The 17,686-nt window shown below is 44.7% G+C and overlaps 1 protein-coding gene across 1 annotated transcript in view; it reads right to left on the reverse strand.

Annotated features, from left to right (window-relative positions):
- LOC128692761 (uncharacterized) overlaps positions 1–17,686 on the reverse strand; it is a 101,034-nt gene that overhangs the window by 23,377 nt on the left and 59,971 nt on the right. Inside the window, exons 2-3 of the mRNA XM_070090106.1 lie at positions 12,960–13,116; positions 12,762–12,862 (exon numbers count right to left, since the gene is read on the reverse strand). Coding sequence (XP_069946207.1) covers positions 12,762–12,862; positions 12,960–13,116 — 258 coding nt within the window. The remainder of the gene's footprint in view (positions 1–12,761; positions 12,863–12,959; positions 13,117–17,686) is intronic.

The raw sequence follows: 17,686 nt of genomic DNA on the forward strand, positions 1-17,686 counted from the left end.
GAACACCCTACCTGAGAACTCTAGAACTGCAGACACATTCATCACCTTCAAAACTACCATTAGAAAACATCTTATCTCCCTGATACACCCCGTCAACTAACTACACGAATACCACCTGGTGGTTCACACTTACACTCACTCACCCATTTGACCATAAACAGAAATATTAATCTAAATCTTAAAATAATGAATCCTGTGATACTCCAATACTGAAATTATGTACTGTGATAAAACAAAAGCATTCACATTGCTAAACTCACAAACTAGTATTTAGTCACTTAGCCATAATACCAACTTACCTCATAATTTGTAATATTTTAAAATTAAGAATTAAACTAAGTCTGCCCGAAATGCCTAGCCATGCTAGGTGTTCTAGTGGTACACTCTGTAATCATTATTTTACTACATGTAAACCACACAATAACCAAATTCTGTAAACTCAGCATTGTAATCCTTATAGAGAATAAACTTTGAATTTGAATTTGAATCAATATTGTAGGAAGTACAGCACAGGGCTAGAGAGGTGGCTTATACAGTGCAGTCAGGTGAGTCACATCTGTCAGACGCTGCAACATCATGGGATCTTTATACAAAGAAGTCTTCAACACTTGTCCAACCTTTGGACGAAGACCTACTTACAATAGTGGCAGGTCCCACTGTGATCTCGCCTCCTCCTCCTCACCTGACTGCAATATATAAGCCACCTTGTGCTGCTGGGTGGAAGCTCACATCACTCTCAGTTCACGGAGTTCACTACCTTATCACAAGATAGGCACATGGCTTCTGCCGAAAAGAAGAGGCCACGATGCTCCATGAACACGACGGAGGACTCAGATTTGGAAATGTGGGGCGAAATTCTAGCGAAGAAGTTGCGAGAGGAAGAGGAAGATCCTGCTCACATTGTAGCAGATCTGACAGTCCCAACCATGGAGCCAGCGACAATAGAAACAGGTGCGGAAATAAACACCCCACCCCCCGAAAACCAAGAGGGATGGAACACTGTGGACAAGAAGAAGAAACACCGTCCGTCCAAGGAGCAGGCAAACCAGCTCAACCGACCTGGCAAATTCAAGGTGAAGTCTTACAGGGACCACAGAACCCACTATGGGGTTGTTTCATACCTGGAATCACGACACAACCTGAAGTTCAAGATATGGTTCAACTTGAGGGGAGAACCAATATTGACTCCTCTCAACAAGGAAATGTATACCACCTTGAAGAGAGTCATGGAGACAGATCGCTCATTCACCCTGGAGGAACTGGACTCTCGGCAGAAGATCACAAAGGGTGTAGTGATGCGATACCCGCTGATGATGCCCATCGAGGCAGTAGCAGCTCACCCCAGTGTGGTGTCAGCTCAATGTCTCAAGGCAAAGACGGCAGGCAACGCACCAACCCGACAGGTTCTCATTCAGCATGTAGGACCACTGCCATCCCAGCTGGACCTCGGTTCTTGGGGCAGGTACGATGTCAGGACCTTCACAGCAGAACCAGTTCTCTGTTTCAAGTGTCAGTGTTATGGACACCTGGGTGCACTCTGTCCAAACAGAGTAATCTGCGGTGTCTGCAGCCAGCACCACCCTACCGAGGAATGCATCACCAAGCTGAAAAATGCATCGCCACCCACTCCACAATGCCCGAACTGCAGGCAGAAACACCATGCCTGGAATCCTCGATGCCCTGAGAGGCTCGCCAGAATTCAAGAAGTCTGGAAGACGCCAAAAACTCGGCAACAGGCTACGACGGATCATCAAACGATGGGTGCAGAGAACCCTGCCATACCGCAGATCTTTCAGCAGCTAAACCAAGTCAATGCCCAGGAATTCCCAACCCTAGAAGCCTCAACCAGGCGTCAAGGTCAGGAACCTCCTGCACCCCTACCTCAACGAAGAAACAGAAACAAGAGGAGCAGGAGGCGTCAACAGGGTGCATCGGGTCAATGCGATCAGCAGGCTGCACTAAACGAGCCCCCACCGGCCATAGCACGACAACGCAGGCACTCCTTACCCAGCACAGGCGCTTTGCAGACTCAACTGGCACCTCACCAGCAGATCCCGGCTACTCAACCTGGTATACAGCAACAGACTACGGTGCATACAATAAAGAAATCCAACCCTCAGCAGTCCCTACAGACCACAGCAGCCCAGATAATATCCACTGTTTCGAACCCATCTCCAAAGCAGGCCCTCACCAGGGAGGATCTCGTAGCACTCATCAAGGTGTTCACGGATCTTATTTGCAACACAATCAACTCCACGGAACAACAGAGCGCATTCCGGCAGATGGTCAGTACTCTCCTGAGTGTGTGCTTTCTGACCAAAGAGGAGACAGTGGATGCCATGAATTTGCAGGTTCTCAGAGCGGGCAGGACTCAGTCTCCAGCTCAGGAAACAACAGCGATGGAATAACCTCGGTACCAAATCACACCCTCAAGGTCCTACAATGGAACATTCAGGGCCTGAGGGGCAAACAGCACCTCTTGCTGGAGGCAGTAACTCGGGATCGGGTTGACATCGTCTTGCTACAAGAAACTCTGACTGTCCCGACTATGTGCTCAAGACTACCCGGTTTTGCTGGGTATTTTCGGCACATGGACCCGGGCATTCACTGCAGAGGTACAGCTGTATTTGTATCCAATACAATACCTCACGAGGTTATAGCCAACCCAGTGGACTGTGGGGAGGATGTCGAGGTACAGGCCATCCTTGTGCACATACCTGGGGCGCCCATTACTATCTATAACATCTACAAGAACCCAAGACACACCCTCGACATTGCAGAACTCCTCGCACTAGCACGCACTGAGTGTATTATTGTGGGTGGAGATTTCAACGCACATCACCCAATGCTGCACTCTCACTCAGCAACCAATGCTGCTGGCAGACACATAGCAATGCTCCTACACGATATTCCAGAGGTAAAGTTGCTAAACAATGGAGACCCCACACACCTGTTGGGTGGCTGCCTCGACCTTACCTTCGGGTCAAGACAACTCGCAGCAGGAGCCACATGGGAAACTCATCCTCACCTTGTCAGTGACCACTTTCCAGTGATCACCACCTTCAACATCAACAGGCCTCCCACAGTTGTGCTGCCTCCTAGATGGGACGTAAAGAGGGCCAACTGGAAGGTGTTCCAGGATTATCTTCATGACTGGTGGTCCACATACTCTCTATCTGAAGACTGTGATACGGCTGAACAGGAGCTAATCACTGTTCTCATCCAGGCAGCAGAGTGCGCGATTCCAAAGAAGTCTGCAGGACACACTCACAAAAGAGACTGGTGGTTCTACAACGACGAGGTGAGGGAGCAGAACCACCGCATCAACTCTTTTAGAAAGCTATACAGGCGTAACCCTACGGCAGAGAACAGGAATACTCTGAGAGCCGTTGTGCAGCATGCCCGCAGAGTCTCTATCAGAGTAAAAACTGAGAAATGGCTGGAGTGGTGCTCAACATTCGGGCATCACACCACCTTATCTGAGATATGGGGCAAGCTCAACATAGCAACTGGCAAGAGCAAGCCGAGACCACCAGCACACCCGAACCCATCCCAGGAAGCTGAGAAACTAGTGGAGCTTTTCACTTCCAGGGGAGCATCCACTCAGCTCCCACAGGACATCCGGAATATACAGACGGATCTTCTGCCACAGCGCCAGCTAACGATACAAGCTGCATGTGAGTCGGAAGATGTGACTGATGAAGCCCTCACAGACTTGGAATTCCGACGTGCCATTAAGAACACAGGTGACACTGCCCCGGGCATCGATGGTGTTACATACTCCATGATTGCACGGGCTGGGCAGAGTGGATGGGAGGCCATACTAGACGTCATTAACAAGTCGTGGAGGGCCAGGACACTCCCAGCAGCTTGGAAGAAAGCTACCATCGTACCAATTCCAAAGCCCAAGGACCAAGGCAGTATGAGACCCATATCGCTGACCAGCTGCTTAGCCAAGACTGCTGAGAGGATGGTGTTAAACCGCCTCCTATGGAAACTTGGACCCTCTCATCATCATATATTTGGCTTCACCAAAGGAGTGGGTACAGCAGAGTGCATAACCACTCTACTAAGCCAGATTGCTGACAGTAACAAAAAACCTAGTATTGTCGTCTACCTCGACCTTGAAAAGGCATTTGAGCTAGCCAGCCCCACAGCAATTCTGGCAATACTAGCTCGGAAGGGAATCAAAGGACGCCTCCTGGCCTGGATAGAGTCCTACCTTAGGGGCAGGCAGGCCTGTGTCAGCTTTCAGGGACACTACTCTTCCTTTAAATCCCTGGAAAACGGTACGCCACAAGGAGGTGTGCTCAGTCCTACCCTGTTTAACATCCTTATGCAGGAACTTGTGAGCCTTCCCTTTCATAGTGGTACACAGCTCCTCAGCTATGCTGATGATCTTGCACTCGTAGTGAATGGGAAAGGCAATTTAGAACGACAGGCTCAGAGAGCTTTGGACCTAATTACACAGTCTTGCAAGGAACTAGGCCTCAAGATCTCGGCCGAGAAATCTCTTGCAATGATGTTCAAGGGACCAGATCCTGTGAAAAGATTACGTATTCAGGATATAGAACTTGAGTGGACAGGTTCCTACCTGTACTTGGGAATCTACATTGATAAAAAGCTGACCTTTCAGAAACAGGCCGAGTATGTCAGGTCACGTGCTCTACTCAGACTCAACGCCATGAGAGCCATGACGAGGCACCGTGCAGGGGCAAGCAAAGATGTACTTCGCTTGTACTATATACAAGCTATACGCTCGCTCATTGACTACGGTGCACCGGCGTTAGCTCATCTCTTCCCGCAGAGCAGGCAATGAGTGGAGGTCGTACAAAATCAGGCGATAAGAACTATGCTTGGGGCCCCCATCTGGACCAACACAGTATGTCTCAGATCTGAGGCCCGGCTTCCTTCCTTGGCTGACAGAGTAAGATACATAAACGCCTGCAAAGTGGCCACGATTCTGCACAGGCAGCAAGGTACCCCACTAACGAGACGGATATTGACAACCATGGCACAAGATCCCACACTCTTCACGGACTACTCCTGGATTCGTTCGTTTGGTGCTGCTGGGCGGAAGCTGCTGCCTATACAACTACTCCTTGAGAAGAGTTGTGACCTTCCTGTTGCTGAGTACCATCCACCACCTCCCTGGCGCCCAGATCCAGCCGATGTTTGCATCATGCAGCTACCCATCTCTAAGCGTCTCTGCAGTCAAGACACTCTCAGCAATCATGCTGAGACAAGCATGGCACTGGCAGAGGGAGGCACATGTGCAGTGTATTTCACAGATGGTTCTGTCGACCCTGACAGGAAGAGAGCAGCAGCTGGACTCTACCACAATGGTCACACACAAGGCTGGCGACTCCCTGACCACTGCACGATCCTTCAGAAAGCTGAGCTGGTGGCGATTCAGCAGGCATTGTCACATGCCCTACGACATCGACTCCGACCTGTCATACATGTTGATTCCACCTCTGCAATCAATTCCCTCTCCCATCCTCAACCACAGGACAATGTTCACCTCATCACATCGATCCTGAGCATAATGACATCCTTAGAAGTTCAGGGTAACAGATCGACATTGAACTGGATCCCCAGCCATGCTGGCATCCGGGGAAATGAGGCGGCAGATGATGCAGCCAAGGCAGCAACAGACTATCCACATGTTGGAATTACTGTCCCAATCAGCCTACGACAGACAAAACTGGTAGCTGCCAGAGCCATGAAACTTATGGGGGAGGTCTTAGGTGATACCCCATCTCAACAGTGGTACCGAGCAGCGACTCAGGGAGAACCCTCTCCATATGATAGAAGTTGGTCCAGAGCGCAGTGTACCGCCATCCATCGGCTTCGTTTGGGCTTTCCCACAGCCAAGATGATGGTAGACAAGGCTGAGGAGGAGATGTGCCAGTACTGTCAGCACGTTGTCCAGCGGCCCCTAACACACTATCTTCTGGAGTGCGAAGTTACTGAGACACTCCGCAGGCAACTAGGAGTGATATTCCCTCCCGAAGAGGAACCAGAGATGACTGCGGCCACACTAGTGTACCATGGAGTCAACGAACCAGACAAGCTGTTACCTATGATTACGACATATCCTCCTCCTCGCTAGTGTCCATAGTTAGGAGTACATACGGTGTTGTCCCTTATGAGATGCACCAGTTGAACTGGCCAGAAGAGTGCTTGAACAGCATATGTCGCATCATTGTAGAAACCTTTCTCCCTCGGGAGCCAGAGACGGGTCATCGAAAGATTGAGACCCGTGCCAGGACTACGGTCTTGGCGAACATTATACATACATACTTGGTGGAAGCTGTTGCCTATACAACTACTACTTGAGAAGAGTTGTGACCTTCCTGTTGCTGGGTACCATCCACCACCTCCCTGGCGCCCAGATCCAGCCGATGTTTGCATCATGCAGCTACCCATCTCTAAGCGTTTCTGCAGTCAAGACACCCTCAGCAATCATGCTGAGACAAGCATGGCACTGGCAGAGGGAGGCACATGTGCAGTGTATTTCACAGATGGTTCTGTCGACCCTGACAGGAAGAGAGCAGCAGCTGGACTGTACCACAGTGGTCACACACAAGGCTGGCGACTCCCTGACCACTGCACGATCCTTCAAGCTGAGCTGGTGGCGATTCAGCAGGCATTGTCACATGCCCTACGATATCGACTCCGACCTGTCATACATATTGATTCCACCTCTGCAATCAATGCCCTCTCCCATCCTCAACCACAGGACAATGTTCACCTCATCACATCGATCCTGAGCATAATGACAGCCTTATAAGTTCAGGGTAACAGATCGACATTGAACTGGATCCCCAGCCATGCTGGCATCCGGGGAAATGAGGCGGCAGATGATGCAGCCAAGGCAGCAACAGACTATCCACATGTTGGGATTACTGTCCCAATCAGCCTACGACAGACCAAACTGGTGGCTGCCAGAACCATGAAACTTATGGGGGAAGTCTTAGGTGATACCCCATCTCAACAGTGGTACCGAGCAGCGACTCAGGGAGAACCCCCTCCATATGATAGAAGCTGGTCCAGAGCGCAGTGTACCGCCATCCATCGGCTTCGTTTGGGCTTTCCCACAGCCAAGATGATGGTAGACAAGGCTGAGGAGGAGATGTGCCAGTACTGTCAGCACGTTGTCCAGCGGCCCCTAACACACTATCTTCTAGAGTGCGAAGTTACTGAGACACTCTGCAGGCAACTTGGAGTGATATTCCCTCCCGAAGAGGAACCAGAGATGACTGCGGCCACACTAGTGTACCATGGAGTCAACGAACCAGACAAGCTGTTACCTGTGATAACGACATATCCTCCTCCTCGCTAGTGTCCATAGTTAGGAGTGCATATGGTGTTGTCGCATATGAGATGCACCAGTTGAACTGACCAGAAGAGTGCTTGAACAGCATATGTCGCATCATTGTAGAAACCTTTCTCCCTCGGGAGCCAGAGACGGGTCATCGTAAGATTAAGACCCGTGCCAGGACTACGGTCTTGGCGAAAATTATACATTCATACCTATGCTGTAGCTCCACTCACTCAAGACTTTTCTCATCGTAAGACACAGTCGCTCCTCACCTCAAGAAGTGTTCCTTCGATCCCCGTCGGGGAGGGGAACCTATAATCATCGCACCAGCGCCTCTGCCTTACTCCTTCATGATGCTTGCAAACCGTGTAAGGATCAAACCCAACAGTGGAGTAATAAATGACTCTACTAAACTTGCCCTTGCTGCCGCTGTAAAGACTTGCCTACAGGTTAAATTTACAGCCATCCACTCGACGAAAGACTCTTTCATCGTCGTCTGTACTGACGATTATGAAGCCTCAAAGCTGATCGCCGACACTTCTATGAAAACCCTCAGTGACCGACAGTTCACCATCTCCCCTTCACCTTTTTTGCTGGCGAAACGTTCCGTTTTCGTCAAACGGCTGGACAAACTCGTCACTGCTTTATCGACTGAGGATCTCAAGACCTCTATCGAGGAACAAAATACCTGGGCGTCGATTGAACATATCGCCAAAATCCCCAACGCCTCTACAATGATCAAGCTAACCTTCTCCAACATCGATATGGCTACTAGAGCACTGTCTGACGGCCTAGCTATCTCCTACTATCATATCCATCCAAGTCACATAGAACCCGAACGTTTTGCCCACATCTCGCCATGCTGGACCTGCTACTCCTATCACCACTCAACGCCTGACTGTCCTCTGAAAGGGAAGAAGTACTGCACAAACTGCGGAAAAGACGGCCATGACTTCAAGGAATGTTCTACTACCACTACCTCTCCTACCTGCCTTAACTGCAAGGGAACTCACCACACCCTTGCAGCAAAATGCCCTCTTCATAAAGAAGTCCTGTCTAAGAAAATCATTAAAGAAACCAAGAAGAACAACCCTAAATCGCCAACATACGCCGCCATTGCAAAAATTCAATCAGGTGCCACCGAACTCCTTCAAGCTACACAACAATCATCTCCACCCAGCCAGTCCCTCTCTGCTCTTCCTGACGCTGCTCCATCCAAGGTGCTGTACTGTATAATGTATGCACACCTCACTAATGCTGCAAACCCTGGCTCATTCAACACAACAATCAATGAAATGTTTCGCCTTATCAACATGCCAAACTTCAACTTTCCAGACTCGCCACCATCACAAGACCTCCTCAAGCTAATTCCAGACATTGTTAACTTCACCTCAACCCCTGGTCCTACTCGTATCTCTGACCAAGACTCTACTCCAGAACCAACACCACCGTCTACTGCCACCTTTCACCACCCACCACCAGCCCAACAAACCACAACCGACCAACACTCCCTGCCTCCTCTCAACACAGTCACAGAAGACGAAATAGAACCAGAACATTTTGAACAACCCTCTGACGACGACGAAGTAGTAGTCGAAGAAGTTACCGAAGAAACCACAGGCAACCGTTACCTAAGCCAAGCCTTTAATGGGTCTCTAACCTTCTACACCACCTCCAACCTCCCAACCGATATGAGCGCAGCTGATATGCTCCACATAATGAAAGAAGGAGCTGTTAAGTACACCTGCACCAAACCTCACCAAATTCTTTTTGAAAACGCACTATCTTACCTCGTGACGAATCTGAACTGCTCCAACCTCAGAATGCAACTATTCCACATGTCCAAGAGAGACTTCAAAAGACTCAAGAGTGGCTCCATCACCAGCAAAGTGTAGCCATACACACAACATACTTCCGCAACACATAACGTAAGCCTCCCGACACCTGACGTCCAAACCAGCTCTTCACCTCAGCCTGAAACATATCAGCCAGCGAGCACTGTCTGCAGACTGCTCTCTCCTCTATGTCCTCAACATGCCCTCTCTACACTGCCTCGCAGTGCCACGCAGCTGGGTTTAGCCCTGGCTCTTTCATCTACAACTCAAGACCTTCCTCTCACCGACTATTCTTCGTCTGTCCACACTTCCCCACTCATCCACCGGAGTCCCAACAGAAGAGCCTGCTATGTGTGTTCTCAATGTCTGTCCCACGATCGACTTAGCTGCTGGGTTAAGCCCTGGCTCTATTTCTACAACTAAGAACACTCCTCTCCAGCACTATTCTTCGCCTGTCTCGTCTTCCCAGCTCATCCCATTTGGGATCTCACCTGAACTTTCGTTCGTTCCTATGCTGTACTTCCTACAAGAGTGATGGACTGAATATATCTATTCCAGGCTGAGGGACTGATTACCTCAAACTCCTCCTCTCCTTATTCCTTCCTGTTTTATACTGGACTGATGAAGCCTCTGTGTGACGAAACATTTCTTCAATAAAGATTCCCATGTGTTGCATTAGTGTTTCAATTCTTCAGTCTTAGTAGAGATGGTCTTCACTGGCTGACTTCACTGTGTTGTTAACAATTGTCTTTGTTGGAAGATCATGGGTGGTCTATCCACATTCGTCTGTTAACAAGGAAAAAGAGTTGCTGGTTTTCTCAGCAGTCTCCTGAACCTTCTTTGTCTTCCGACTAGCATCCATTCGTTGGTCCGATCATCGGCGACATTGGTCCTGGGATAATCACTCCACATACCCTTCAGTCGTTAATTCTTCCTTAAGCTGAATATATAGCTGCTCGTAGTCGAGAGGAGCCATCGTCACAATCTCAGGCAGCTAAGAACAAGTCTTCAAAGAGCAAAGTACAGGTCACCACTGGACAAAGTACAGGTCACCACTGGACAAAGTACAGATTACCACTGGATAAAGTACAGGCTACCACTGTTACGAAGTACAGGTATTCAACCTCACTCCGGAGGATGTATAGTGAGATCAATCTATTCTTCCAGTAACATTAGGAGTCACTGGTGGCCACAAATCATCACAGATAACAATCACTGCATAAATCCTTGCATATTTCTCTTCATGTGTGCGTGGCGCCCAGTCAACTTGCAACAACAATTATCCCTGGACACTTTACGGGCAATGTTGGGGTTTATATTGTGCCTCCCATTTCCAGAACTTAAGTTCGGCAATATAAAAATATCTGGTTTCCCTGAATCCCTTCACTAAATATTAGCCCGCTCACACTCCAACAGCTCATCAGGTCCCAAAAACCATTCGTCTCCATTCACTCCTATCTAACACGCTCATGCATGCTTGCTGAAAGTACAAGCCCCGCTCCCACAAAACCTCCTTTACCCCCTCCCTTCAACCTCATCGAGGACGACCCCTACCCCGCCTTCCTTCCCCCTCCAGATTTATACGCTCTCCATGTCATTTTACCTTGATCCATTCTCTCTAAATGACCAAACCAAACCAACAACCCCACTTTAGCCCTCTTAACTAACACTTTCATTAACTCCACACCTTCTCCTAATTTCCATACTCCGAATTTTCTGCATAATATTTACACCACACATTGCCCTAAGACAGGACATCTCCACTGCCTCCAACCGCCTCCTCGCTGCAGCATTTACAACCCAAGCTTCACACCCATATAAGAGTGTTGGTGCTACTATACTTTCATATATTCTCTTCTTTGTCTCCACTGATAACGTTTTTTTCTCCACATATACCTCAATGCACCACTCACCTTTTTTCCCTCATCAATTCTACGGTTAACATTATATATATATATATATATATATATATATATATATATATATATATATATATATATATATATATATATATATATATATATATATATATATATATATATACATATATATATATATATATATATATATATATATATATATATATATATATATATATATATATATATATATATATATATATTTATAAGATCAGAGTAAACAGGTGATTTCAGAATATGCAAAACAACCACTGTGAAAGAAATTCCAAGCGCTTTCGTGACTACTCACCTTATCAAGGAACAATGATAATGTGAGGAGTCACGAAAGCGCTTGGAATTTCTCTATTCTTTCACAGTGGTTGTTTTGTATATATATATATATATATATATATATATATATATATATATATATATATATATATATATATATATATATATATATATATATATATATATATATATGTCGTGCCGAATAGGCAGAACTTGCGATCTTGGCTTTAATAGCAATGCTCATCTTGCCATATAGGACAAGTGAAAATTTGTGTATGCAATAATTTCACCAAAATCATTCTGAACCTAACGAAAAAAATATATTTCACTGTGTTTGTTTAGTATTAAATTATTGTAAACGTATTTAAAATATATTTAGTTGGGTTAGGCTAAAATAAATTGCTCTTATTATAATAAGGTTAGGTAAGTTTTCTAAGATTCTTTTGGTTCAAAATTAAAAAATTTTACATTAACATTAATGAAAAAAATATATCTTTAAACGTATAAGAGAAAATTTCAGAAAGACTTAATTTTAAATTAGTTTTTGCTAATTGACCAGTTTTACATATTCGGCACGACACACACACACACACACACACACACACACACATAGATATATATATATATATATATATATATATATATATATATATATATATATATATATATATATATATATATATATATATATATATGTCGTGCCGAATATGTAAAACTGGTCAATTAGCAAAAACTAATTTAAAATTAAGTCTTTCTGAAATTTTCTCTTATACGTTTAAAGATATATTTTTTTCATTTTTGTTGATGTAAAAATTTATAATTTTGCACCAAAAGGAACTTAGAAAACTTACCTAACCTTATTATAACAAGAGCAATTTATTTTAGCCTAACCCAACTAAATAGATTTTAGATTTGTTTACAGTAATTTAATACTAAACAAACACAGTGAAATATATTTTTTTCGTTAGGTTCAGAATGATTTTGGCGAAATTATTGCATACACAAATTTTCACTTGTCCTATATGGCAAGATGAACGTTGCTATTTAAGCCAAGATCGCAAGTTCTGCCTATTCGGCACGACATATATATATATATATATATATATATATATATATATATATATATATATATATATATATATATATATATATATAATTATATATATATATATATATATATATATATATATATATATATATATATATATATATATATATATATATGTTAATTAGGTTCATTGTACATGTCTTTATAGAATCTTCTATCCCGCAAGAAAAAAATGTATTTTTGGTTGTAAATATTAGAGTATATTATACATCTGTCAAGTGAGGAAAAAACATTGACAACAATATGTGATCTATGTGCAATATATTTCAGTAAATTTTATACAACATCGAGGCATAACTTACCTTGGCAATGTTGCTGCTTGTATTGCTGTTTTCTCATCTGCTTTATCTGCTTCTTGTTTGCCGACACCTGCGCCTTGCTTGGGTACAAATGAGGCTTCTTTCTGTAGGCATAAGATGATAAATAATATGTTTTACAATTTCCTCTTAATAAATAATAATGTGTTCATAATTACCTTTGAAAAAAAGTCTCTTTCTTACTTTTTGTCCCTGCCGATAATGCCACAAAATGTTGGGTATTTCACATTTAGATTGCTACACATTTCCTTCCTCATTTGTGTGGCGGCTTGTTCAGTACGACCATAGTCTATTATGAAGTCACGAACCTCTGCAGGTGTATCATACCTTCCAGTTATCCCTGAAACAATGATGAAGAAATATTCAATAAATACTCTGAAGTAACATCATCATTATTGCATTTAAGAGTAAAAGATAAACCCACAGGGGTCATACAACACTGTAGAAATTTGAGACAGTTATGATCCAAGTAAATTTAGGTTTTGAGAATTTGATAGAAGGATGTAGAACGAGAGGCAAATGAAAAGGGAGAAGCTGAAGTATACCTTGTGTATACCTGGAGTATACCTGATGAATTCATGGAGTATACCTGATGAATTCCTGGAGAATACCTGGAGAATGTTCAGAGGGTCAACCCCCCCCCCTTCGACCAGGTTCATGGCTAGGCCTTGTGGTGGGTCAGGGCATGATCAACCAGGCTGTTACTGCCGGCTGCACGCAAACCGACGTACGAACCCCAACCCACATGGTCAGTTACTGACAATAGGTATCTGTCCAGCTCCCTTTTGAAAACAGTCAGGGGTCTATAGGTAATCCTCCTTATGTATGTTGGGAGGCAATTGTACAGTCTTGGGTCCCTGATACTTAATATGTTAGTCTCTTAGCGTACTTGTGGCGCCACTGCTTTTCAATGAGGGATGTAGCACCGCCTGCTGAGTCTTTGGTTTTAATAGGGAGTGATTTCCTTGTACTAGTTTGGAACTAGTACCTCTAAGATTTTCCAAGTATATTACGATGAATGTTCTTGCCTGGTTTCGAAGGAGTACAAGCCATGTAACATCAACAATTCGTAATAATGTATAAAAGAAGGAATTTACGAGTGAATATAGGAAACAGCAAGATGATGAGGATAACAAAAAATTAGGAAGTGAACGACTGGATATAAGATTGGAGGGAGGAAGTATGGAGGAAATGAATGTATTCAGATATTTGGTAGTGAACTCGTCAGCAGATTCGTCTATGAAAGATGAGGTGAATCATAGACTTGATTAAGGGAAAAAGGGAGTTTTGTTGAGGTGGTTTGGCAATTTTGAGAGGATGGAATAAAACAGAATGACTTGGAGGGCATATACATATATCTATCTATCTATCTATCTATCTATATATATATATATATATATATATATATATATATATATATATATATATATATATATATATATATATATATATATATATATATATATATATATATATACATGTATATATATATATATATATATATATATATATATATATATATATATATATATATATATATATATATATATATATATATATATATATATATATATATATATATATATATATATATATATATATATATATATATATATATATATATATATATATATATATATATATATATATATATATATATACAAGGAATTCGCGAGAGCATGCGAAATATACACAAACACTGATCTCTGGCTGAAGGAGACTCGAACCTACGAACCTTAGGACAAGGTACGCAGTGCTTTACCAATCTACCCACACTGGACAATACCTTGGCGTGTAGCAGAGCTACACGTTTGATCCAAGGCAGCCAGCTTTCAGGGAGAAGGCTTACAGCTTTTCATCTCATCCCCTGCATGCATCAGCCTTACTAGAGATTTGAACAATGCAAGGAATTCGCGAGAGCATGCGAAATATACACAAACACTGATCTCTGGCTGAAGGAGACTCGAACCTACGAACCTTAGGACAAGGTACGCAGTGCTTTACCAATCTACCCACACTGGACAATACCTTGGCGTGTAGCAGAGCTACACGTTTGATCCAAGGCAGCCAGCTTTCAGGGAGAAGGCTTACAGCTTTTCATCTCATCCCCTGCATGCATCAGCCTTACTAGAGATTTGAACAATGCAAGGAATTCGCGAGAGCATGCGAAATATACACAAACACTGATCTCTGGCTGAAGGAGACTCGAACCTACGAACCTTAGGACAAGGTACGCAGTGCTTTACCAATCTACCCACACTGGACAATACCTTGGCGTGTAGCAGAGCTACACGTTTGATCCAAGGCAGCCAGCTTTCAGGGAGAAGGCTTACAGCTTTTCATCTCATCCCCTGCATGCATCAGCCTTACTAGAGATTTGAACAATGCAAGGAATTCGCGAGAGCATGCGAAATATACACAAACACTGATCTCTGGCTGAAGGAGACTCGAACCTACGAACCTTAGGACAAGGTACGCAGTGCTTTACCAATCTACCCACACTGGACAATACCTTGGCGTGTAGCAGAGCTACACGTTTGATCCAAGGCAGCCAGCTTTCAGGGAGAAGGCTTACAGCTTTTCATCTCATCCCCTGCATGCATCAGCCTTACTAGAGATTTGAACAATGCAAGGAATTCGCGAGAGCATGCGAAATATACACAAACACTGATCTCTGGCTGAAGGAGACTCGAACCTACGAACCTTAGGACAAGGTACGCAGTGCTTTACCAATCTACCCACACTGGACAATACCTTGGCGTGTAGCAGAGCTACACGTTTGATCCAAGGCAGCCAGCTTTCAGGGAGAAGGCTTACAGCTTTTCATCTCATCCCCTGCATGCATCAGCCTTACTAGAGATTTGAACAATGCAAGGAATTCGCGAGAGCATGCGAAATATACACAAACACTGATCTCTGGCTGAAGGAGACTCGAACCTACGAACCTTAGGACAAGGTACGCAGTGCTTTACCAATCTACCCACACTGGACAATACCTTGGCGTGTAGCAGAGCTACACGTTTGATCCAAGGCAGCCAGCTTTCAGGGAGAAGGCTTACAGCTTTTCATCTCATCCCCTGCATGCATCAGCCTTACTAGAGATTTGAACAATGCAAGGAATTCGCGAGAGCATGCGAAATATACACAAACACTGATCTCTGGCTGAAGGAGACTCGAACCTACGAACCTTAGGACAAGGTACGCAGTGCTTTACCAATCTACCCACACTGGACAATACCTTGGCGTGTAGCAGAGCTACACGTTTGATCCAAGGCAGCCAGCTTTCAGGGAGAAGGCTTACAGCTTTTCATCTCATCCCCTGCATGCATCAGCCTTACTAGAGATTTGAACAATGCAAGGAATTCGCGAGAGCATGCGAAATATACACAAACACTGATCTCTGGCTGAAGGAGACTCGAACCTACGAACCTTAGGACAAGGTACGCAGTGCTTTACCAATCTACCCACACTGGACAATACCTTGGCGTGTAGCAGAGCTACACGTTTGATCCAAGGCAGCCAGCTTTCAGGGAGAAGGCTTACAGCTTTTCATCTCATCCCCTGCATGCATCAGCCTTACTAGAGATTTGAACAATGCAAGGAATTCGCGAGAGCATGCGAAATATACACAAACACTGATCTCTGGCTGAAGGAGACTCGAACCTACGAACCTTAGGACAAGGTACGCAGTGCTTTACCAATCTACCCACACTGGACCAATACCTTGGCGTGTAGCAGAGCTACACGTTTGATCCAAGGCAGCCAGCTTTCAGGGAGAAGGCTTACAGCTTTTCATCTCATCCCCTGCATGCATCAGCCTTACTAGAGATTTGAACAATGCAAGGAATTCGCGAGAGCATGCGAAATATACACAAACACTGATCTCTGGCTGAAGGAGACTCGAACCTACGAACCTTAGGACAAGGTACGCAGTGCTTTACCAATCTACCCACACTGGACAATACCTTGGCGTGTAGCAGAGCTACACGTTTGATCCAAGGCAGCCAGCTTTCAGGGAGAAGGCTTACAGCTTTTCATCTCATCCCCTGCATGCATCAGCCTTACTAGAGATTTGAACAATGCAAGGAATTCGCGAGAGCATGCGAAATATACACAAACACTGATCTCTGGCTGAAGGAGACTCGAACCTACGAACCTTAGGACAAGGTACGCAGTGCTTTACCAATCTACCCACACTGGACAATACCTTGGCGTGTAGCAGAGCTACACGTTTGATCCAAGGCAGCCAGCTTTCAGGGAGAAGGCTTACAGCTTTTCATCTCATCCCCTGCATGCATCAGCCTTACTAGAGATTTGAACAATGCAAGGAATTCGCGAGAGCATGCGAAATATACACAAACACTGATCTCTGGCTGAAGGAGACTCGAACCTACGAACCTTAGGACAAGGTACGCAGTGCTTTACCAATCTACCCACACTGGACAATACCTTGGCGTGTAGCAGAGCTACACGTTTGATCCAAGGCAGCCAGCTTTCAGGGAGAAGGCTTACAGCTTTTCATCTCATCCCCTGCATGCATCAGCCTTACTAGAGATTTGAACAATGCAAGGAATTCGCGAGAGCATGCGAAATATACACAAACACTGATCTCTGGCTGAAGGAGACTCGAACCTACGAACCTTAGGACAAGGTACGCAGTGCTTTACCAATCTACCCACACTGGACCAATACCTTGGCGTGTAGCAGAGCTACACGTTTGATCCAAGGCAGCCAGCTTTCAGGGAGAAGGCTTACAGCTTTTCATCTCATCCCCTGCATGCATCAGCCTTACTAGAGATTTGAACAATGCAAGGAATTCGCGAGAGCATGCGAAATATACACAAACACTGATCTCTGGCTGAAGGAGACTCGAACCTACGAACCTTAGGACAAGGTACGCAGTGCTTTAC

The sequence above is a fragment of the Cherax quadricarinatus genome, chromosome 30, assembly GCF_038502225.1.
Source record: "Cherax quadricarinatus isolate ZL_2023a chromosome 30, ASM3850222v1, whole genome shotgun sequence".
Classification (NCBI taxonomy): Eukaryota; Metazoa; Arthropoda; class Malacostraca; order Decapoda; family Parastacidae; genus Cherax; species Cherax quadricarinatus.